This window comes from Bacillus rossius, chromosome 2, assembly GCF_032445375.1.
Source record: "Bacillus rossius redtenbacheri isolate Brsri chromosome 2, Brsri_v3, whole genome shotgun sequence".
Lineage (NCBI taxonomy): Eukaryota > Metazoa > Arthropoda > Insecta > Phasmatodea > Bacillidae > Bacillus > Bacillus rossius.
Window position 1 is genome coordinate 123,107,377 of NC_086331.1, and position 26,121 is coordinate 123,133,497.

The following is a 26,121-nucleotide window of genomic DNA, read 5'->3' on the forward strand; positions in this document are numbered from 1 at the left end:
GTTTTCAAAAACAGAATTCATGATCACCAATGGCATCACTAGGGTAAGAAAAAAAAAATTGTAATGAAATTAATTTATGTAAATATTTAAAGTTGTTGAAGCTTCTGTTAATGGAGATTTAATGTGTCTGTTATTTTAATTTTATGTTTATGGAACAAAAACATCAATGGTTTTAGTTATTTATATATGTAGTTATTATTAGAGTGAATGATTGTAACTACTTAATAATTAATTGTAAAGCTTATTCTTTAATCAGTACAGAGTTTTTCTTCCACAAGCTTTCCCCTCAATCCAGTCTGTATACACTCTACATCCCACATAAAACCTCTCACTGTAGGAATCAAGTTATAACACATCCACACAAACTCACACATATAGACACATTTGGTACCAACACAAAGGCTAGTGTGATCCTAAATTTAAAAAAAAAACAACATAAAAATATATATTTTATTGTGATCCCATTCTCATCCCACATTGAAAGTTTGAGAATACATATTAAAAAAAAAAGATCCTTTAAAACATATTTTTCTGTAAATTTAAAATAGAAAAAAATTGTCAGGTATTATTTATTTATTTTATTATATGAAACTTCTTGCAAAAAAAAACTTTAAACCTGACCAAGTTTCATTATCTAGCCGATTATAACTCAAGCTATGAGTAGTGGTGTGACTGCTAGTAAAGTTTTATTTTTTGTTTCAGAATGTTTGTACCTTCAGGTTAATGTTACATTTCTGTTTTTTTTTTTTAACCTGGACACAATAGCACTTATTGTTTTTCCAGTGTACTCTGGACAATATTTTGACCACCAAGAATACGCAGTGCAGTGTCAGTATGCTTAGTAAGAAAAAATAACACATTTGGTAGGGGAAAATATTGATGGTTCTTAATTGTAAAATTTTACCGCACACAGTTGATGACATAAAAACAATTTTGGTTTATTCAAACTTTTAGTTAGTTACAAATTATCTCTCAGTCCCTTCAGGTTCCAATTAAAAAAAGCTTTACTGTAACACTCTTATTGGTCTATAATTTAATAGAATCATTTTTACTTACACTATTTTGTGCTATATTTTCTTGGACCAAATTACTGCATAACTTCAAGATAAAGGCATATAATTAATTATTAATGCCTCTTGTGACTACATGAAATATCTTTAGCAGTAAGCAAATGTTACACAATAAATTTTGGCATGTTCACTATTTAAAACAACCACTTTTGACTCAAATCACTAAGTAAGGTTTCCAGTGATACAAAAAAAAAAAAAAAATTAGCCAAATGTTGAGAGAAAAATTATTTGTGCTGATAAAAAATCTGCTTTATATTATGTATGTAATATTACTCAGCAGCTAAAAACATAGCTGCCAAAAATATACAAAATTAAGATAGCATGTAAGACAACTACTTTCAGTGCAAAAATAACCAAAAAAATTAATGTATAAGTTTATTTAAATAAATACATAAGACAATACATTTATTTGTGTTTGGTAACTTCTCAATGAAGTAATTATTTATATAATTATGTATGAAAATTATAATTTTGAAGTAGGAATTTAATAAATTTTTTACAAATAAACAAAGTTAAATCAGAATTCGCAAAATTTTTTCATGTGAAATTTTGAAAGACCCGATTACAAATTTAAACACAGAAAATTAATAATTTCTGAAAACTTTGCACCACCTTTTTTCGTTGTGTGTTGTTAGTGGCTAACAATCATTTACAAATTTCAGAACCTTTCAATTTTGTACTATGATTATTTAAATGATGTCAAAACACTCAAAAATATTCTTCGATGTGAGATTGTAACCAATAAATTTAAACACTTGGTTAAAAATTATGCACAATATTTAGAACAAAATGTGTGAATACTTTACTACAATAGAAATCAAATAAGTATTTACAACTCAAAAACACTCAAATATTAAAATCAAACAATTTGTATAGTTTGAATTTCACATATAAAAAAATTACCAATGAAATGTTAATTGGTAGGCGATATATACAGAGCAATCAGTCACTAGAAAACAAAATCATTGTAGCTTCACAGTAGTGAAACAACACACTGCTTCAGTAAAACTGAATTTATGAAGCCAGTTTGATGAAGAAATTCCCAACTTTATATTATACACTTGAAAAAAATGCTGTACAGAATTTGATGCAGCACTGTTTGTGCCAAAGAAAAATCCTACATCATGCCACATAACTGTATTCATCAGCTGAATTAGGTGTTCTTTCAATGTATTGCTTATCTATTAATGATTCTATAGATTTCTTGATCATGTTGATGGTAGGTGCGAAACTGACCTGAGACTGACTTAAAATCTGAAAAGGAAAAAACAAAAATTTATTGAACTACACAAATATCGAACAATTTGTATTACTGCCATATAATAAAAATATTACTAACACCAGGAATGACTGAATGCACTGTCTTCAGGACAAGGTGGTACTTTTTTTAATAGTTCTCTCTGCTGTGCAAGTACTTACATAATTATGTAAGTCAAGGTGGTCACACAAAACCTCAAACAAAATTCCCTGACTTTTCCAGGTTTTCCTTCACATGACCCAAATTTTGAAGTGTTAGATTTTTTCACTTTTAAAAATTAATCAATGCTCTTTTTTCAAACAAGAGAGTATTCAAGACACAAATAAGTAAACTACATTTGAACTTGAGTTTATTCACGATACAGCAATATTAATATGATAAAATTTATCTCTAATTGTTTGTCTATTTACAAAACTCACTGATAAAATAACACTATGAAGATTATGTATGTACTCAACCCAAATTCATTGTAGCAGACAATGAAGTTACTCCTGAATAAGCACATTAAATCAAAAGGAGAGCCACTTTTTCATAAAAATGCCTTATTTTCTGACATGTTTTCCAATCATTATCTTGGAGGGTGTTGTGATACTTCAAGTAGTTTATCTGTAATTTATCATTTTGAAGAGTGGTTGTTAGGTTAGGTACACTACATTAAAAATTGCGTAAAATTGTCAGGATGGTTGGTTATATTAACTTATTTGTAATTCCTAACCAATTGTTCAAACAATATTTGAAGATTTTTAGTGTAGCTAACCTAACCTAACTAATCATTCTCACAATATCACAGATTTGTAATAAGAACTTACCACTCGTTTCAATGGTAAATAACTGGTAAACTACTTGAAATATTACAACACCCTCTCAGAGAATGATTGTAAAACATGTTACGCTAAAATAAAACAATTTGGAATTTTTAATTAATATTTATGAGAAAAGTGGCTCATTAATAGAATTTCCTAAACTGTGCTTTGAATAAGCCTCGTTCCAAACAATTAAAAACAGACCTTGTAAACACATTCAACATTCTAATAATTTTTTATTCTGGACTTGCATAATTATGCAAAATTATAAATAGCCTTAAGGGTTTATCAAAAAAAAACAACAATCATCATCTTAACATTCGACCTCACTTGACTTGCTTTTTTTGGTCTTGGGGATTTGGTAGTCTTACACTGGCTTGACGCTTGCTTGGTTTCAGGGTCATACCGTAAACTATGGTGCATAATTAGTGATGGGATTTTCGATACTTCAACACCTCGATACCTTCGATACTTGACGGTACCGCAAAGTATCGAGTATCGAAATTGTAAGTTCGATACTTTTTATCGATACCGGAATGCTTGTTCATTTGTATTGAATTAAGTTTTGAGTCGCCATCGTACAAAATACAACTACAGTAGAACCTCGATGATACGTTCCCGTTTCATACATTTTCCCGTGTCATATGCCGATTAATTTTAGTCCCGCCGAAAGTACTGTATTTACAATGGTTTTCTTTCCCGGAACATACACTTATAAAATCATTAATTTCCATTTTCATACGTTTCTACGAAGCGGAAAAGTCCTAAAATTCACAAATTTTTTTGTTATATTCCTCCTGATAAACTATGTTTTAATGCTTTTATTTTGAAAAACGTTCATTGTTTACCTTTGCAAATGTAAGAAAATAACTTTATTGCACCATAGATATGGATAGTATCAGGAAGACTGTGCACTTCGCTAGTAGCATCTATGGCCAGCACCAAGCGAGACTAGTGGTGCAAACTAGCAATGATTATGAAAATGGTGCACGCGCTTTACCAAGGCACGGATCTCATAATTTGTGCATTCATTAATCTTTGAACTGAATATACCCGTTTGTTATTGTTTTCTTACGATCGGATTGTTTTGTATTTTACATTTCTCAAGTTAAAATTTTATTGAAAATTGTTCTGTTGCATAAAGTTGTTTGTAAAATGAAACAAACAAGCAAAAATTTCTTATTTTCTTTTTACAACAGCCTAATTTTTTTATTTCTAATTTAGGCTTGGTGACTTTTCCCCCCCTCCAAGAAAGGACTTCATTACATTTTGTAAGGCCACTGTTTCTCATGTCAGCTTTTCTTGATTATGGACTGTATTTTACATTTATGGTGGTGTTATTATATGTATATATAATGATAAATTCATATCTTTCATTAATATAATGCAATTATTTACACATTATGTATTTAAGTTTAATCTGACATTGTGCTGGTATGCTAGATTGAATTTATATAGTTTAAAACTAATTTATGTTATTTGTAATAATTTTTACTTAATGGGAAAATATTTTCCCTGGAGTATCGAAAGTATCGAACTGAAAAAACAATATAGAATCGAGTATCGAAAGTGTGGTATCGCCCCACCTCTATGCATAATCCATGTTCATTCGTCACTTTTTGTTCATTTGTTTTCACTTCACATGGGCCATTATCATTATCAGCTAGGCAGACGGTAAAATACACGTGTATTTCATAGGTTTATTTCTTTTCAATGCTGTACAGTATAAATAATATTTATATGAAAAAGGATATTTGAAGCCCATTTTAATAAACAGTTGTTACTGAAGACAGTTGTACAAAATATTGAGTATGGCACTTGCATAGAAGTTAAATTTTTTTGTTTTCTGGTATATGTTAACGTAAACAAAATTATAATGATAATATGCTAAATAACTGCAAATACGTCCAAACAAAAATCACAAATACGGTATGAGATTATGTAATATCAACCACCATAGCAGGCCAATTCAATACTTAACCATCTACATTGTTAATAATATGGAAACGGCGGGAGAATACAAATGTCATATGCTGAAGTGCTTTAATTGTGAAGAACACCTGTTTAATCAGTTCTGCATCAGTTCTTACTGAACTGCATTGTACGAGCTTCACAATTACTTTACCAGGAATATAATCCTAGATTACCGCAGGTTTTCATTAGTGATGTTTCATGAGTGTTTTATTATTTCCCTAGACAAAACAGTGAACTTTACTGTCACTCATAGCATTATCACAAATGTGTCTGCGAATTTTCACTGCTGCCAAGTTCCTTACACTCAAGAATCTAATTACAGATAGTATCTCACTGTGGGCAGGTGACTCAATTTTCTTGAACATTACAAACTTCTACAGCTCAGCACACACACAACGACAATACCACTGCAAATGGTGTCCAAATGTGCGCAAAGCATTCTGGAAGCAGTCGTGCAAGCACACTGCTGCGATCGCGTGTCATTTTCACTCTCATTCGCAAACAGAACTTATTTCAAAAACACCTCTTGTATTTTGAAATACTTGAAGAAACCCATCTTAGTGAAGGAATCGTGAAGTTGTAGAAACATTTGGGAAACAGCATTGAACTTTGGAGAAACTAAGTAAAAAAATGAAGTATGTTACAAAAATAAAATTGTTGTTTTAATATAAAACTAAGTAACTAATAAAACTAAGTAACTTATCAAACAATTTTTCTAGTCCATCCCACCGATTAATGCACTTTTCAAAATGCCTGCAAGAAGTAACATTTCATAAATAAAAACAAATACATTCCATTAAAAAATCTTGTATTTGTGATTGATAAAATAATGTTGGCATAGATAACTCAATGAATATATAAAAAGGTGGATGTACGTGCGTTAAAAGTTGTATACTTCTTTTCAATTTAATTCACTAAACTATTTCAAAATTAATGTTATAAAAAGGATAAAACTTTGGCTACACGCAGCTGCCCAGGCTTTAAGCAGAAAAAAACTATACTTTATTTTGGGGAAAGAGAACTTTTTTTAAAATCAGATGCACACATTAATTTTCCTTTAATTTTTAAAGTCAAGTAAGTATACAAAATTTCATCAAGAAGTAACAAAATTATGATTGAAGGAGGTGGGGTATAGGGATGGAGATAGTGTTTTGAAATCAGATGTAAATAATAATTTTTTTCTTATTTTGTACATAAAGTATGCAAAATAATTTAATCAAGTAGAACCAAAATTCTGCTTTAAAAAAATGGGAAAAGAGTTGGAGGTGGTTTTTCGAAATCTCGCGTAGAGATGAGTATAGTTATTTTTAAAAAATCATATTCCTTGTATTTTAAACATTAGGTGTACAAATTTCATTAAGAAGAACAAAACTATGATTTTAATGGGTAAGCAAAAGGGATAGGGGTGCAAATAGTTATTTTCCCCTTATTTTGAAAATACAGTATGCAAAATTTTGTCTAGGAATATCACAATTCTGCTTTAAGATGTGGGGAAGGATGGGGATAATATATTTTTTTTAATAATCAGATATAGCCAAGTAATTTTCCCATGTAGTTGAGCCGTGCTTACGCATGTCTCACCTGTCCGCCGGCTGCTACGTGTCTACTCACGTCTCACTGTCCTCCGGCTGCTACGTGACTGCGCTCTCTGTGTCTGTGGTTGCTTCCTTCTCACCTCCCTTGCCCCTCCTTGCCTTCCCTCCGCTGGAGTGTGCTCGGTCAAGCCAGTTCAGTCTGGACGGTTCGGGCTACTTCCCCCCTTCCTTCCCCTCTCCCATGTGTGCTTACTCCGCCCCTAGTTAATTAGTATATAATACCGCTACTAGCGGTGTCGCTACCTGCAGTCTGCCTTGACGTTTGGTGTGTGCACTTGTGCACTTGGTGACGTCGAAGCCGTGGTCATGGGCGTGAGTAACATAGAACTTTAATAAAGTGTGTGTTGGTTTGTAGTGGCTAGTTAACCTAAAGTTGTGTTTGTCAATTTTTCCCTTTCGTTGGCCACGTTCTAAGTTCTCGTTTATTATCAGTTGTTCTCTCTTCGCCCATGACCATATGGCTCGCGCGCCGTCAATATTTAGTGTGTTGTGATTTTGATTTAAATATCTGGTCTGACTGCAGGTCACTGGGAAAAGTTATAACTACCTGGTTAAAGTAGGCTGGTTTACAGATATTGGTTTCTAATCTCGTTTACCGATTGCGTCACCACCTGATGTTATTTTTTGGCGCCATGATCTAGATGTATTGTTTAAAGTATGCCTAGTTGTATACACGTATGTCTTGCGCATCGTATGTGTGTCTTTATGGTAAAAGCTAGGATAACTTTCTTTGATCATTTAATCATGATGGACTACTAAGAATACAACTTAATGTATTAACCTTAATTCTTTGTTACGCTTGAGACATCGGTTTATATATTTGTTATGTTAGAGGTTGTTGCTAATGTGAATAAATATTAGTCTTGCATAGATCTTGGGTTATTCTTTAGATGGTGCGCCGTAATTACCCCTACACCTCCTGCTTTCTTAAGAAACCTTGTTTTTTACAATTTTTTTTTAATCATCCTTGGCTGGTTCAGCTTGAAGGATGCTGTGATGTTTAGAACATACCTTGCGCACAGTATGGTTCATAGTTTAAACTTCATGTTTTCAATATTTCATCAAGAAGTACTGAAATTCAACTTTAGGAGGTGGGAAAAGAAAGGGTGGTTTTTAAAAATCTCACGTAAACAGTTATAGTCCCTTTTTATGTCTTTTTTGAAATCACATGTAGACAGTAGCTTTCTTCTTATTTTGAATGTTAAGTGTTCAAAATTTCACAGAATTGGACCCAAATTCCGTTTGAAGTGTAAAAGGGTAATGGATTAGTGCTTTGAAATCAGATGTAAACAGAAATTTTCCTCTTATTTAAACATTAAGTATACAAAGTTGTATTAAGTAGTTTAACAATTCTGCTTAAAGGGTTGGGAAAAGGGGGATGGTTATAGTTTTTTCCTTGATTAATGATCATTGATCACATATATCCAGAAAGTTAAGTAATCCTTCCTTTTATTTTAAAGGTCAAGAGTGCAAATTCAATCACTTTGATGGTGTTTGGAAGATTGAATTTTATGTTATAGGCCTACCTAGCATAAAATAACATGTAATAACATAATTTTCTTAAATTTTAGTGTAAAAAAATAAGGTGTATAAAAAGGTTTTTTTTTTTTTGCTAGTAAAGGGATTCAAACTGTAACGTTGCAAGACCCCTGCCCTCCTAGCTAAATATTTTTCTTTTAAACTTCTTTTTTGTATATGTAGGTATTAATAAGTCAATGTCTTTTTAGTGGTGTATATGTTATGAAACAGTATGATCAGAAATTATGAATATTAATATATGTTATTTGCATGTGCTATGGGTTTTAAGAAGGTATTTTGTATTTTATTAGACATTGCTAATCATTACTATTTTTTATGTAATTATTCATAAATAAGTCGCTGTACTAGATTTTTGCCTGTTTTGGCCTACTTTTTCAGGTTTTTCTCTAAATAAGTTGAATTTTGTCAAGTAATTTGTATGTTGATAGCTGTTTTTAATTTTCATTAACATGTTGCATAATAATTCTAGGACAAGGGACTGTGTCTGGGATGTATTAGAGAGAGGCATCAGAGGCCTGTAAGTGCAAGTGAGAAAGAAACAGTGATACCCTGCCAACAGAGATGAAAGCTGGGATTCCCCACTGGTCGTGGGAACTGTGTGATAACTGCTGTCTCACGGTGTGGGAGAGAGAAGGAGAATGTAAAGTCCCTGGCTCTATGGATAGAAAATTGTTTTCAACGTGTTTTCGGTTTTCCTATTGGCTTGTGATGTGTAGTGTGAATGAAGTGTGCGTGTGATTGGTCGGTGAGGTCATGTGACTTCTCCTCCCTGCGTGGAGGAGACGGTGGCAGGAGTTCACCAGTCGCTGGTCGATCGCTGCCAGGCGAGGTCGCGTTCGGCGGCTCGCGGTTTTCCGCTAGGTGCGGCCGTGTTTGAGGCCGCACAGATTTCGGATATTTCCAGTAAGAGGTTATTGAAAGACTTAATTGACTTTTTTTTTATTTATTTTCATCGCCCGAGCTGCAAGCATTTTTCGACAGGCGAATGGACGTGTTGAATGAGTGAGCAACTTATTTTGAAAGTGATTGGATTCGTATGTCATTCTATTTGAAAAACAAAACAAAACTAAAATTGACGCAACATCTTTTTATTTTTGTATATAACGAACCGTTATAAAACCCTGAACCTTTAGGTTTGTACCCTCATGCTTAGAGACTGAGTCATCAGTCACATTAAGAAATATCGAAGGATATTGAATTATTCCTCAGTAATCCCAGGATTATAATGTAATTTTAAAATTAAGATTATTTCTTATGGTGACTACTACTAACATTTATAAAATGTATTCCATTATAGTTTTGGCATCACAAAAATTTATTTGGAACACAATGTTCATGAAAGTGAATATATGCAGGTTAATGTCACCACAAGAGGTCGGCTATCTGGACTTGTGGGTGCATATGCATTAAAGACGGTATCATTAGCCCAGTAAATAAAGGTTTTTTGTCGCAACTATTTCCGGGAAAGCTGAATTTTTGTCAGATGTTAGACCCTTATAAGACACATATTTCCTCAAAAGTCCCCGCCTCTCCCCCTTGTGCTTTCCCCCCCACCCCTCTCGAAAGTTCTAAAATGTTGACCTTTACAGAATCTCTTGTGAATATGTAAATAATTGTGTAAAGTAGTAAATATATAGCGTATTTTGTTCTCAAAAATCTGGTTTTTAATTTTGTCTTTGACAATATTTTCTTTAATGTTGATAGTTAAGGCGTTATAAAATTACAAACATTAAAAAAAACTGGTTTTTAATGTCAATATCCGCAGTTCTCGTTCTGGATGTTTTTAAATATTGGAAATACACAAAAAATCTTCAAGTAAATTTTGTAGCACACACTTCCAGCTTTAAAATGGTTTATAGTTTATATCGGGGAATTCATTGGTTACTGCTGGGGAGGGGGGGGGGAAGTGAGCGCATGCGTATGGGTAGCGTGCACCGACCTACTACGTATGTGCATCCGTTCGCGTAGCCTTCATAATTATTTGAGGGATAATATATCTAGTTTTAAACAGTATTCATGTTTATATAAAATAATTCATTAAACAACTAACATAAATTTTTCTTTTTTGCACTTTATGTTGAAAATAATATTTATATAATATTTATTAGCAAATACTTAAAAGCAATTCTGTGTACAGAAATTCTTTACTTAAATACGCATAGCCAGATTTGGTTCGGGGGGAAAGATACCCCTACCCAATTAAGGGCCTTCCGTTATCCACCACCTATGGACCCGCCGTGTCCCGGACTGGCTAATACCGGTAGCTGTCATGATTATGAATAACTTTAAACAAGTTAAAAATGTTTTAAATATTAAATTGTAGTTTAGATGACGGCATCACGGACCGCGCCCACCCGCCTCTTATATTAAAATAATGTATCCTTAATTTTTAACAAATTGTCCTTAATCAATACGTGTTGACCTTCATCTGCATCAGTCATTGGCATTTACAAACTTTACTATGACACTAGTCGTCTGAAGGAAGTTCAATTTCTTCGTCGAAATTTGGAGAGTTAAGGCATGATAATCCATTACAGTTTCCACACATAGCAGAACAGCTTAGACCGGATTTTCTGCATTTGCAATTGTTACCGCATGAAGTATTACAGCTGCAGGAAACAAGACAAAGAAGGTCATCAGGGGCAAAGGCTTTGGTACTGGGAACAGGTTTTAAAACTTTATTTTTCCTGCAATTTTCCTTTACATATTCATGCCTCCAACCCCAATCTGTAGGTGGAAGTTTATTGCCCATACAATATTGCACCTAGAGGTAAACTCGTAATAGATGTTGGTGAGCTGCTTCTTATGTGGGGGGCAATTTTTATAAACCAAAGTTAGATTTTAAAGCAGATTTACTTGTCAAGGATGTAAATTTGTAGTAGCGAGCTTCATTCAGATTAGAATATCTCCTAAGCCTGTACATTTTAAGTATGAATGTCTCTCCCTTTTCGAGTAATTCATCGCGAGATACATCTTTTTCCAAAAATAACTTTGCTTGAAGTTTGGTTTGTGGTACAACTTTGATCACATCAACAGATTTTGTCTTTCCCAAACCAAAAAATGACGAGGTGGTGTCACAGCCTGTAATTGCATATGCAAATAAAAGAAGTTTTCTGATGCTTTTGTGCAAATTTACTAGTGTTTGTATGTCATAATAAACAACGGAAGGATTTTTGCCACAGATTTCTTTTCGAAAGAATACAGAGTTATTTTCAGGCGCAAGTGCTACAAGCAGTACCAGAAGATCTGTGTCTGATCCCACAACTATGACTACATTGAATTTATTGAGATGTTCAATTTCTATTTTTACGATGTCTAAGTCAGCATCTCCCTCAGCTATGAATGAACTTATTCCCCTTCTATTTAATGCTTCAGACAGTTTCATAATTAATTTTTTTTTATTCGTATTAGATATAAAAGCTTCCTTTTTCGTGATACATTTTGTATTTGTCTCAAATTCTATGTTACATGATGAGTTTTTAGCAGATCTTCTTGACTGTTCTTCTCCCTTAGTTGTTGGCTCTGAAGGGTACCCATCAAAAACAACAGTTGAGTTCATTCCATATTTTGTGACGATATATGTGCAGTAATTTTCAATGATTTCTCCAATAGTCTCTTCAATTGGCCATGTTACACTATGGAGGAGAAAGCCTCCATCAATAACTATACCAGTACCTGTATCTTGTTGGGGTTTAATTTCATCAGTAATGCCCTCAGAAAATACCTTCAGGAATGATGACTTCGCTCCTTTACGTAAAGAAACATCATCGAATATGGTTGGTGGTCGAGAAGCCAGTTCGTACGAAAGGCAAACTTTTAATCTAGTCGGACCATCACACAAACAGAGTATTCGATTGAATAACTGTTGAGGATTCACAGTCACTCGCTTTGATCGAACAGCCACAGATTTGTGACTAGATTGAGACAGTACCATATCCTTCCCATGTAATTTCAGTTCTCCGAAAGACTGTCCCTTCATTTTTTTCATAGCTGCCCTGCAGCCCGCCCGCCACGACCCTAACCACTAAACCACTCTTCACACTATTGCCCAGATAAGACAAGAACATGTAGCCCACTCCTGCTCAGTCATCGCGAAGACTTAATAAACGAGACGCAATAAGAATATGCATACGTGGTGTGCCTGCCACTTAACCCAGTTCTTGCTGCCAAGGCTCAAACAATTTAACCCTAAAAGCCACTTGACCCTCATACGTTTTATGGCAAATTTACCATTATCTAAATAATTTCGAAACGGGATTGCAGTGATCCAGTTATTGCCTTTGTCAAAGGCGATTCAGGTTCGAAACCAAGCAGGAACTCCCAGATTTTCGTCAACAGGAATCGAGCTGAGACTATGACGCAGGCCAAAGTGTTTCATCGGAGAGCTCTCGTTCCTTCCGCCCGTAATATGTAAAAATAAACACCAAACGAACAATTATTTTTTATTCCATTATGTATTGTGAATGAATACATCAATATATTAATAATTGGCCTACTATTAGATTTATGTTTCTATTTAAATTTTTAAATTTTAAATCCTGCATGTAACAGAGAAATATTAAAAATAACAATGTCATGATAAGAGTAAATTGTAGGGAAGCCAGGTAGATAAATGTAGCAGGTCGGAGCGTGCTAGCCATACGCATGCGTTCACTTCCCCCCCTCCCCAGCAGTAACCAATGAATTCCCCGATATAAACTATACATCATTTTAAAGCTGAAAGTGTGTGCTACAAAATTTACTTGAAGATTTGTTGTGTATTTCCAATATTTAAAAACATCCAGAACGAGAACTGCGCATTTTGACATTAAAAACCTTTTTTTTTTTTATGTTTGTGATTTTATAACGCCTTAAATATCAACATTAAAGAAAATATTGTCAGAGACAAAATCTAAAACCAGATTTTTGAGAACAAAATACGCTATATATTTACTACTTTACACAATTATTTACGTATTCACAAGCGATTCTGTAAAGGTCAACATTTTAGAACTTCCGAGAGTGGTGGGGGGAAAGCACAAGGGGGAGAGGCGGGGACTTTTGAGGAAATACGTGTCTTATAAGGGTCTAACATCTGACAAAAATTCAGCTTTCCCGGAATTAGTTGCGACAACAGGCGATTTTAGGCCTTCATTTACTGGGCTACATGTTAAACTTATGTCCTTGATGAGCGCACAGATGTTTCTATTTCCATTGCATAATAAAATTCACCCTCAATGCTCTTTAAGAAATATAACTAAAAAAAAAATAGTTCCAGTCTAGAACAATTAAGTAAAAGTTAAATTTCGGTCAGTTGTACCACCATCAGATGTGTGTTCTTTCAAGAGAGAGCCCACATATCTGCCCATGCTTCGACCCTATAAACCACTATGAACATGAGAATTGCAGGATTTCCTATACTGAGTTTACTAAGCTATATCTCAGAAATAATCTTCCTAGACAAACTTTATTCAGTCTTGTTCCTAATTAGATGATCTAAAAAAAAGTTTTGTAAAATTTTTTTCCTACACCTTGTTTCTGTGGATGTGTGTTCATCTGTGCCATTTTTTTAATGTCTATTGCTGAGAATACCGTCCTATAGGGTTAGTCCGGAGAATAACATTTCTGCAGCTTTCAAAGTGTAATAATTTGATTAGATTATAAAATTTCCAAAGAAAATTTTAGTCATAAGATTCTGTTAATGCCTGATTGACAAAATTATACTTGAAAAATTGTCATTAAAAAAAGTGCTGTTGCCCAATCACACACTTCTTTATAAGTGTTTGTGACTTCACAATTATATACTTATATATAATTATATACTTATATATAATTATCATAATATATAATATATAAAACAAATGAACAAGGTTCCAATGTTCTCAAATATAATAGCTTACGGAGGTAAATTTGTACTTAAATTAAAGAGACATATTTACCTCTTGAATGAGTGCATTATGCTTTAGCACCTTACGACTTTTCATGATTCGAACAACAGCTGCTTGAAGATATAATTTACGGTCTTCATCAACTGATGAGCGAGTCTGTTCCACCTCTTGTGGAGATTCTCGCTGAAGAGCTGCAGTTATCCGCAACTTTGTACGCTTGTTGCTATAGTTTAGATTAAGGCTGAAGACACTTGTTTCATCTGGCACCTGTAAACAAACACGCACAAAAAATAAAAGCTATTCCAAATATGCATGAAAAGCATTTAAAAACTAAAGTTTAAGAACTTAAACAACAATGACGGAAATAATTAGATGCGTTTGTGATTGCTCTCTGAACAGGTGTGATTAGTATCCTAGCCATCAAAACTATGTAGCATGATAGTTCTTTGTAAAAGAAAGTATGTGCTCAGACAAAAGTAGTGAGGTCCACAATAAACCTGACATGCTGAGTGTTTAAATAAAAATCCTCATCAAGAAGGGCTGTGTGGGATTCCGAAATTCGGGGAAAGTTTTGGGAACACCAAGGTTATTTTCCCGTCAGGTGAGATGAAAAATTCCTGAAATTTTATGAATTATTTTTGGGGTAATGTATGTGGAAGGTTTTCATTTTTCACTACATTCTACAAGAAACATAAATTAAAGCAGGGTTATTCAGAGACATAACTAACACACACCCGCATTATCTGGTAACAGCCCGGAAAGAGAGTTAAAAAATTTGTCAGCAAACAGGTAAGACCTTATACATGTTTGTAGAACAGTGTAGAACAGTGCACAACAGTGTGACTGCCTGGTATTTAAAAAAAATGGCTAAGTAATTGTAGGGATATGGTAGAAAACATCCAGATCCAAACGTAAGGAATAAGGAATTGGCTATCCTGACATGCTACAACATGTTTTCCAGGTCGATAATACACAGCGGCAGCCGAAATGCACGCCCGCCTCCATCCCACTAGAGAAGTAACTGCGGCCAGGCTATGTTTATCTTTACAGTCCAAGCAATGGATGACTTGAGGTACCCGCCCTCTGACGTCACGGTGTTACTTGACACACAACCAGAGGGGACAAACTGTGGGGCACAAAGCAGACACTGCCTAATAGTACATATAGCCAAAAGGAAGCATTTAATATTTTTCCGTTTAAGCATCTAAATAATGGCACAATATTATTCCGTCCCTGATTGTAGGTGTTCATGTTTTACACCTGGAATAGCACTTAACACCTTTCCAAAAATCCAAATGTTTTAAAAAATGAAAATTAACGTTCGCAGGGACAATTGCTCTAGTCCAATTCTCAGCGCACATGCGTGTGCGCCCTTAACACTTCATCATTGTAGAGTATAGGAAAGTTGATTGTGGCGTTAAATTTTTAATAAAGAATAATGTTCCCACTATTTTTACATTCACATCACCGCCCATGCAGAAAACTTAGTTGCAGATTAAATGTATGTAGGCCTAGAACATGAGAAGTGCTCATGTCCGAGAACTATTTACTAAACTAAGACAGTTTCATATATTTACATGATATTAAAATTTAGATCAATAAAAATTAAACACTGTAAGTAAGATTAAAACTCTGTATTCATACGGACAGCATAAAGGGCCTGCCACAGTCGCGTCTGTGACTATCAACTAATTAAATATAACACAACTCTGTAATAGACAAATCAGTGTAGCAAAGAAGTTTGTAAGGTTCTTACATATTCATTTATCTAGATATTATAATTATACAGTGTATAAGCCGTATAAAAACAGCTAAATCGTGAAAATTGTAAACGTCTACACCTGCAGCATGGCCTGTGAGTGGTAATTATGCAGGGTAGATGCTTTTTCATTAAAATAGAGATGTCTGAAAATGGTATTTACGAGATTGAAGTTACAAAAATTATAATAATTATTTTATTTTTCAATATTTTTCTTATTTTTAATGTTTTTACCTCACCAAGTAGTAGAGTTTTTCCTTTTAGAAGTTATTGTGAACGTAATTCTCCGGGTTTAATGTTTTTATTTTCATAATTCATAACTTTATTATTAAAGTAATTTATTTTTTGCTGGTTTCTTTGTGTGGGAAGGCGTGCTAAAATAATTTTCCTTGGTTTTTTCCACGACCGAGGCTTTGTTTCACAAGCTAGGCGTTTGAATAACGGTTACTGGAGTGTGAGAAAGAGACAAAATTGCTGCGTTGTGGGAACAGATTTCAAAATTTCATGGAAATTTCTGTTGCTATGCGCCGTGATTGGCTGAGAATTACGTCAGCGAGTGCAGGACACTGCCCGCACAAAGGGAAGGAAGGCTGTATAGTTAGTCATTGTCCGAGCACCGTGCCGGGCAGTCATTGTCCGAGCACCGTGCCGAGCAGTCATTGTCAGATCACCGTGCCGAGCAGTCATTGTCCGAGCACCGTGCCGAGCAGTCATTGTCCGAGCACCGTGCCAAGCAGTCATTGTCCGAGCACCGTGCCGAGCAGTCATTGTCCGAGCACCGTGCCGAGCAGTCATTGTCCGAGCACCGTGCCGAGCAGTCATTGCCCGAGCACCGTGCCGAGCAGTCATTGCCCGAGCACCGTGCCGAGCAGTCATTGCCCGAGCACCGTGCCGAGCAGTCATTGCCCGAGCACCGTGCCGAGCAGTCATTGTACGAGCACCGTGCCGAGCAGTCATTGTCCGAGCACCGTGCCGAGCAGTCATTGCCCGAGCACCGTGCCGAGCAGTCCTTGTCCGAGCACCGTGCCGAGCAGTCATTGTCCGAGCACCGTGCTAGGCAGTCATTGCCCGAGCACCGTGCTAGGCAGTCATTGCCCGAGCACCGTGCCGAGCAGTCATTGCCCGAGCACCGTGCCGAGCAGTCATTGCCCGAGCACCGTGCCAGGCAGTCATTGCCCGAGCACGGTGCCAGGCAGTCATTGCCCGAGCACTGTGCCGAGCAGTCCTTGTCCGAGCAGTCCTTGTCCGAGCAGTCCTTGTCCATGCACCGTGCCGAGGAGTCATTGTCAGAGCACGGGGCCGAGCAGTCATTGCCCGAGCACCGTGCAAGGCAGTCCTTGTCCGAGCACCGTGCCGAGCAGTCCTTGTCCGAGCACCGTGCCATGCAGTCATTGTCCGAGCACCGTGCCAGGCAGTCCTTGTCCGAGCACCGTGCCGAGCAGTCATTGCCCGAGCACCGTGCTAGGCAGTCATTGCCCGAGCACCGTGCCAGGCAGTCCTTGTCCGAGCACCGTGCCGAGCAGTCATTGCCCGAGCACCATGCTAGGCAGTCATTGCCCAAGCACCGTGCTAGGCAGTCATTGCCCGAGCACCGTGCCAGGCAGTCCTTGTCCGAGCACCGTGCCGAGCAGTCATTGCCCGAGCACCGTGCCAGGCAGTCCTTGTCCGAGCACCGTGCCGAGCAGTCATTGCCCGAGCACCGTGCCAGGCAGTCCTTGTCCGAGCACCGTGCCGAGCAGTCATTGCCCGAGCACGGTGCCAGGCAGTCATTGCCCGAGCACTGTGCCGAGCAGTCATTGCCCGAGCACTGTGCCGAGCAGTCCTTGTCCGAGCAGTCCTTGTCCGTGCACCGTGCCGAGCAGTCCTTGTCCGAGCACCGTGCCGAGCAGTCCTTGTCAGAGCACCGTGCCAGGCAGTCCTTGTCAGAGCACCGTGCCAGGCAGTCCTTGTCCGAGCACCGTGCCGAGCAGTCATTGCCCGAGCACCGTGCCGAGCAGTCATTGCCCGAGCACCGTGCCGAGCAGTCATTGCCCGAGCACGGTGCCAGGCAGTCATTGCCCGAGCACGGTGCCAGGCAGTCATTGCCAGAGCACTGTGCCGAGCAGTCCTTGTCCGAGCAGTCCTTGTCCGAGCAGTCCTTGTCCATGCACCGTGCCGAGGAGTCATTGTCAGAGCACGGGGCCGAGCAGTCATTGCCCGAGCACCGTGCAAGGCAGTCCTTGTCCGAGCACCGTGCCGAGCAGTCCTTGTCAGAGCACGGGGCCGAGCAGTCATTGCCCGAGCACCGTGCAAGGCAGTCCTTGTCCGAGCACCGTGCCGAGCAGTCCTTGTCCGAGCACCGTGCCATGCAGTCATTATCCGAGCACCGTGCCAGGCAGTCCTTGTCCGAGCACCGTGCCGAGCAGTCATTGCCCGAGCACCGTGCTAGGCAGTCATTGCCCGAGCACCGTGCCAGGCAGTCCTTGTCCGAGCACCGTGCCGAGCAGTCATTGCCCGAGCACCGTGCTAGGCAGTCATTGCCCAAGCACCGTGCTAGGCAGTCATTGCCCGAGCACCGTGCCAGGCAGTCCTTGTCCGAGCACCGTGCCGAGCAGTCATTGCCCGAGCACCGTGCCAGGCAGTCCTTGTCCGAGCACCGTGCCGAGCAGTCATTGCCCGAGCACCGTGCTAGGCAGTCATTGCCCGAGCACCGTGCCAGGCAGTCCTTGTCCGAGCACCGTGCCGAGCAGTCATTGCCCGAGCACCGTGCTAGGCAGTCATTGCCCGAGCACGGTGCCAGGCAGTCATTGTCCGAGCACTGTGCCGAGCAGTCATTGCCCGAGCACTGTGCCGAGCAGTCCTTGTCCGAGCAGTCCTTGTCCGTGCACCGTGCCGAGCAGTCCTTGTCCGAGCACCGTGCCGAGCAGTCCTTGTCAGAGCACCGTGCCAGGCAGTCCTTGTCAGAGCACCGTGCCAGGCAGTCCTTGTCCGAGCACCGTGCCAAGCAGTCATTGCCCGAGCACCGTGCTAGGCAGTCATTGCCCGAGCACCGTGCCAGGCAGTCATTGTCCGAGCACCGTGCCGAGCAGTCATTGCCCGAGCACCGTGCTAGGCAGTCATTGCCCAAGCACCGTGCTAGGCAGTCATTGCCCGAGCACCGTGCCAGGCAGTCCTTGTCCGAGCACCGTGCCGAGCAGTCATTGCCCGAGCACCGTGCCAGGCAGTCCTTGTCCGAGCACCGTGCCGAGCAGTCATTGCCCGAGCACCGTGCTAGGCAGTCATTGCCCGAGCACGGTGCCAGGCAGTCATTGTCCGAGCACTGTGCCGAGCAGTCATTGCCCGAGCACTGTGCCTAGCAGTCCTTGTCCGAGCAGTCCTTGTCCGTGCACCGTGCCGAGCAGTCCTTGTCCGAGCACCGTGCCGAGCAGTCCTTGTCAGAGCACCGTGCCAGGCAGTCCTTGTCAGAGCACCGTGCCAGGCAGTCCTTGTCCGAGCACCGTGCCAAGCAGTCATTGCCCGAGCACCGTGCTAGGCAGTCATTGCCCGAGCACCGTGCCAGGCAGTCCTTGTCCGAGCACCGTGCCGAGCAGTCATTGCCCGAGCACCGTGCTAGGCAGTCATTGCCCAAGCACCGTGCTAGGCAGTCATTGCCCGAGCACCGTGCCAGGCAGTCCTTGTCCGAGCACCGTGCCGAGCAGTCATTGCCCGAGCACCGTGTCGAGCAGTCATTGCCCGAGCCCCGTGCTAGGCAGTCATTGCCCGAGCACCGTGCCAGGCAGTCCTTGTCCGAGCACCGTGCTGAGCAGTCATTGCCCGAGCACGGTGCCAGGCAGTCATTGCCCGAGCAGTGCCGAGCAGTCCTTGTCCGAGCAGTCCTTGTCCGTGCACCGTGCCGAGCAGTCATTGTCAGAGCACGGGGCCGAGCAGGCCATGGTCTGGCGATGGCTCCGTGATTTATCTTTTCTGGATGTTCATTAAAAAAAAATTTGGTATCTGTTGTGCGGAAGATATTTTGATTTTTAAGTAAATAAAAAATAAAAGATAATACATCAAACATGGCATATGAATTTCTTCGTGGCCTGCTACGAACCTGTATGTTCACTCATAACCTAATTTTGAGCTAGCCTGAGGTGGTGAGTGGTAACAAGTGCTGACTGGGACTTAGCAAACAAATTTTTATAAGGAGGTTATTGTTATAAAAAGGTATATTAAATATAAGTTGTACTATTTACTAATTTCAATTCTGTCTGAATCAGAACATTATGTTGTAGTCAGGGTTGACACACACTTTTCCAGGTGTTTTAATAACAGATTTAATTTATCATTAATAAAACTTAAGAGGCCACTCCAGTGTTTCAGGGGCACTACGCAACCTGCGATAACCTCATAAGATTCAATGCTATTTTCATTTTGCTTATAACTTATTAACTAATATAGATTTCAATATGATGCTTGCTTGATATGTAAGACAACGATGCTCCTATCAAAGCCCCTTTCTTCAAAAACGTGCATAAATTATGGTTCAAACCTAGACAATACAATTATGCATATTAGTAAAGATTAGTATAAAACCATAATTTATGCACGTTTTTGAAGAAAGGGGCTTTGATAAGAGCATTGTTGTCTTACATATCAAGCAAGCATCATTTCGAAATCTATATTAGTTAATAAGTTATAAGCAAAATGAATATCCCATTGAATCTTATGAGGTTAACGCGGGTTGCGTAGTGCCCCTGAAACACTGGAGTGGCCTCTTAATGTCATTACTTTTGAAACCATTAAAACACACAACCAAGAAATCACACATGAAAAGCATTTTTGCCAGCACAATTTTAAAATATGAGAAAGTAATTTTAGTAAACTTACACTTAATTTAATTCTTTTCGTTGTAAGGAAAAGTGTTGAGAAGAGGGATGCATTTATGGCACTACTGAACAATGTTAAGTCACAGTACGAAACACCACAATATTTCTGATTTAGTAGGGTCTCTTTAATACGAATAGATGCAAAGCTTTTCTATTTTATATAGGTTATGGTGAGCCAAGGCTGAACTTTGACGTGAAAAATAAACCCTAGGCTGCAATAAATTAAACTAATCTTCCCGATCCACTGTGAAAATTCCTAGCACCTAGATAGTAATGGCTAAAACAAGTTCCTTTGTGTCATAAGTGTGACATGTTTGGCAATTAGTCGTAAAAAACTAAAAAGATCATAAAGAGCTGAAAAAATGTAACAAAATTAAATACTTCATTTCATATTCTAAAAATATTCAGATAAAACTGTCACTCATAGAGAAATATGAACACTAAAATAATGATGAGTGTTCTGAGAAATTACATGTTTAATAACTTTATAACTAGAGATTGATTCACTTTTTGAAAAAAAAAAAAAAAAAAATGGTAAAACCATGCTCAAGAACAAAAGAATGTAAATTTTAACAAGTCATATTTATAACTAAAGTAAACAGGACAGGCAACAAATATAGGTTCAAGCAGCCTTTCCACTCTTAAAAACCAAGAGCTAAAAATCTTAGAAAACAAATATTTCTTACAAATCTTTCTTATCTTTGTGCTTAGTTTACACACTTTGAATATTTTTGAAGTGAAACTTCTTTGCTGAAGGGGTAACAATTCTCGAGAGTTACGAAAATTCAGATTGCATGAGCGGAAATAGCTAGGTATGTGGTGGGGGAACCGGTAGAGGCAGGGAAAGATAGAAATGACGCAGCATACTTGCAAGATTGTGCATTTGCTATCTTGCCCACTTGCTATCTTGCGTACTTGCTCACTCATGCATTTGCACACTTGTGCTCTTTCTATCTTGCACATATGCTCAGTCAGGCACTTGCACACTTGCACTCTTGCCATCTTGCGCACTTTCCCACCCTCACATTCGAGCATTTGCACCATCATGCTCTGGTGCATTTGAACACTTGCATATGCGCGGTTGTTTCTTGGGGGTGGCGCGTCGAGCTATTTCCACTCCGGGACCATTAGCGCAGTCGGTGATCGCTGGAGCAGCCTTGAGTGGGCTCCACGAGTGGCTCAGGTTTAACCATACAATGCTGCAGGGATAGGAGAGTCGCCTGCGCCCGACGCCACTCCGACTGAAGGGAGTATTTAGGCAGAGGCGACACAACGGAATTGGAGCTTATTGTTGTGCACCGCACCAAGGGCCATGTTCGCAAGAAAATACTGTTCTTTCATGTACGTATTATTATTTTAAATACTTATGTAAAATATTATTGTTAAACAGTGTTATGCGAGTATTTTTTTAGCTGTGTAACTAAAGAGGTAATTATCTGATTAACTAAATAACAAACCTTATTATAATTACGAGGCCACGAGCGTGTAAATATGTTAAGTCCGACTAAGAGGCGCGAATACTTCTTGATCGGAGTGTAGCTGTGGGCGACTGTGACTCAACAAAGAAGCATTGAGCTAAGTCTGGTTCGTATGCTATGGTATCACTTTCACATGCCAGATACCTACCTAAGAATCCACACATCCATATGGACTATTAACTACGCTCCATAAACTACCTAATTATTGGCAAGCTTCAAGTTTAAGAATGATTTAAAATTAAATTAAATTGTACTTTGTGCAAGTTTGTTTTGAACGTAAGAGAAAATAAATTTTAGTGCATTTTTTATTTAAAAAAATTACAATTTAATTATTTGTGGAAAAGAGTTATTTCATTTGAGATCATACCTGCATCCTTACTATCCTCAATTATCACCTCTTGTTCTATACAAAAAATACTAATAATTTCTCTCTATCTAAACCTAATAAGCAAGAAGTTTCACTTATATTGTGTATGGACTTCATGTACACTTTTTTTTACAACTTTGACAGTTTGACATAAGATGCATTGCAAGTCTCTTTATAAATAAAAATTTCATTTTCCTGTGATGATTTATGCCTATGTTTTAAGCTGAAAGCCTAACCAAGGACTGGCTTGCAACAATCATTTAGTCTTTAGGTAATTGTGACAGAGGAGTTTTATGCTATAAATCTAATAACTGTATGTCTGGTGAAATGGTATCGTCGTTATATAATAAAAAATGAACTCGTAATCTCGCAATTTGTGATTAAGTATGTTTCAATTATGTTGCAATATGCATTCAATCATTTAACTCTAATTACAAGCTATATGGTTGTTAAAAAATATATTAATGAATTAAAACAATATCAAGCATTAAAACCTTGCATTTAATTACTGTAAATATACCCAAACTGCACATTATGCAATCAAATCTCATATAAACAATTAATCCAGTAATTACAGTTTTCAGCAAAATAGTAAAATTATGTAACACATACAAATCACCACAGATAATAAGAGCTTAATTTTCATCTCGATAACTAATAACAGTTGTACCTTAAAAATACAGTAAACAAACACAGTTTTTATTTGATAAAATAACACTATACAAATGTCTTTCTTTTATTCAAATTTGTAATTGTTGTACGAAAAATCAGGTCTCAGGTCGCTTGAATATTTTTTTCAATAAAATCTGTAAAATTGAACACTGCCACAAAATATAAAACTTGTTGCCAAGGTCGTGAAAACTTTAGAGAAGCAGATAAAACAATCTCGTATGGTAGGAACGAAAGAGAAAATCTCAGAGTGCTGCTGTTAAGCTCCTTGACATGCCTTCTGTGATGCTAGTGTACCACACATCATAACATCGTGAAGAAAGCCAAGATCTACACAGGTGCGTACAGTACAGTGTCTCCCTCTCTCCCCACACACATCACACACAGCACCCAAGGCTGGAGTACAGCACGGCATATGCTCCAGCAAGTATGGCAAGAGTAATAACTGAACAAACCAAGTAGTGCGGAAACGGTAGAAACACTTGGCTGTTAGCTATATGGCACACTTAAATAACATATAATTTTCACTAACACTTTGAAAGTATAACTGTTTTTTATTTATCATTTTGCAAGGTAATTTTGTATGTTCTGGCATCTTAAGATGCAATGCCACTACTGCCTTTCACAAAAATGGGACTATAGTGTTATCACAGACAGAGCAAAAGCATATTTTCTTTATAATACTTAAGCTATAAACTTCTGTATTTGAAAACATAACAATGCAGCTACCAGTGGTAAATAAATTTGGTGCTACTATTAAGATGAATCTCAACAACACATTGGTTGTTTACATTTTTGAATTTGAGTGAGAAAACAATTCTTTAAAAATAATTTCACATACCATACCAATATTTTCAGGTTGTTACATATTCCTAACCTTAATGAATTTTCCCTCATGCTACAAAATTTTCTGACTTTTCAATTTCCAGATTTACCAGGTCAAGTGGCTACCCTGGTTATCATTAGTAAGAAACTGTCACTTCCCACTCATTTTTACTGTGGAAAATGTTAAAATATCACTTGAATACACAAGCATACGTTCTGGCATGTTGCAGAAAGATGTAAACTGGACGAGTAGTTGATTCTGCGTTATCCTATGTTATGATGTACTGTGTACATTGTGTACTCAATATTTGTGGGACAGTAAAGATGCACACGCCATATTGGCATGCAGAAAAATGACCATCACATTTTAGTTTGACTGAATACATCATAAAACATCATGATTTACTTTTTTTTATCCTCAGTGCAAATATAAAGCAGATAAAACATGTATATTGTTTCATTACATTGCCAAGAATAAAATTAAATGTGAATAATAGCTTTAAAAAAGCCACAGAAAAATATGCAATAAAAAATCGACACAATGCCCATATTTTTTTTTTTTCAAAATACAAAAACTGTGATTAGATCAGTTAAATAATTGTTTATGTGAAAAATTTAATTTTCTTTATTCTGAAAAATGTTAAAATAGTTCTCCAAGGAATTCAAAAAACCTTTTAAATATAAAACAATTTCATAAATTTTTGAAGACATAACAATATTTTGTACTATACTTATCATTCTTACTGACGTGACATTGTCAAAAAACTCATCAAACGAGAACACCTACTGGACACAAAAAGTAAACAATAACATCAAGGAAAAAAATTCATGAAAGATGGTTACCAACAACAAATGTGAAGGCCATGGGTCAAATGATCCCTATTTCATCTCCAATTGGTTCGCTCAATACTTTCTCAGTGTTTATGTACCACCAACTAATAACCTGCAAGCTTCAAAATTCAATACTACCTCTGATAGAATTCCATTCCACTTCATATGAGAGCCTGGTACTTCGGGGCATTTAATCCCTAAAATCCACCATGTCAACAGGGCCAGATGGAATACCTAACCTTATCTTGAAAGGATGTTCGCAATTACTCGTACCTTTGCTGCAACACATATTTAACAATAGCATCAAAACTTAAGTTTTTCCTGCTAAATGGAAAATAGCTAAAGTTATCCAGATTTACAAGAACGGAAGAAAACCTAATCTCACTAATTATAAGCCTATATCATTGCTTTACGTTTTTGCAAAAAAATATTTGATAGAAACATATTCAAACAAATAAATTTTCACCTCAAAAATAGATTATCTCATAGCCAACATGGTTTTAAAATAGGAATGACCACTACAACAAAAATGCTCACCTCTATTAATCCACTATACACTTAAGAAACAAACAGAGGATTGTTTCATACTAGCTACTACGATCTTGCCAAAGCATTTGGATACTGTTAATCACACCTTATTACTTGAAAAACCATCAAACATGTGTTTATGTAACAAATAATTATGCTCATTCTCTAGGTATCCTAAGAACATATATTTTTTTAAGTAAACCACTATAATTCTACATTACATTACGCAAATTCTGGAGTTCCCACAGAGATAACAAAACATTCTAGTTTGTTATTTGCTGATGATTTAAAAATCTACAGAAAGATGATCTCAATACATGATTGTCATCAAACTCTAATCTGACATTTTTGAAATAGGTAGATGGTTTAACCTCAATCTCATAGCTCTCAACACAAAAAAAAATATAACGTTCACTAGGAAACTCCACCATATCATGTACAATTATAAATTAGATAATACACCAATTTCTAACACTTCTTTCATTAAAGGTCTAGGTATCGTACTTAACTCCAAATTATATTCCTTTCCTCATGTTGATTGCATGGTTTCTAGTTCCAAACAAATCCTCACCTTAATTAAATTTACTACCTACTGCTACTATGCATCAAATCTTGATTCAATTATTTCACTTTATCTGGCATTAGTAAGAGTAAATTTAGAGTATAAATCTGTAACCCGGAATATTATCAGTAAATCTGACAGTGACAAATTAT

General features: G+C 37.5%; 1 protein-coding gene across 2 annotated transcripts in view; it reads right to left on the bottom strand.

Moving 5' to 3' along the window:
- Nucleotides 1-233: 233 nt before the first annotated feature.
- Nucleotides 234-26,121, bottom strand: part of LOC134529744 (cullin-2) — a 115,037-nt gene continuing 89,149 nt past the window's right edge. For both annotated transcript variants that reach the window (XM_063364137.1, XM_063364138.1), the window contains 2 exons: nt 14,158-14,373; nt 234-2,324 (listed from right to left, as the gene is read on the bottom strand). In XM_063364137.1, coding sequence (XP_063220207.1) covers nt 2,193-2,324; nt 14,158-14,373 — 348 coding nt within the window. In that variant the 3' untranslated portion in view covers nt 234-2,192. The remainder of the gene's footprint in view (nt 2,325-14,157; nt 14,374-26,121) is intronic.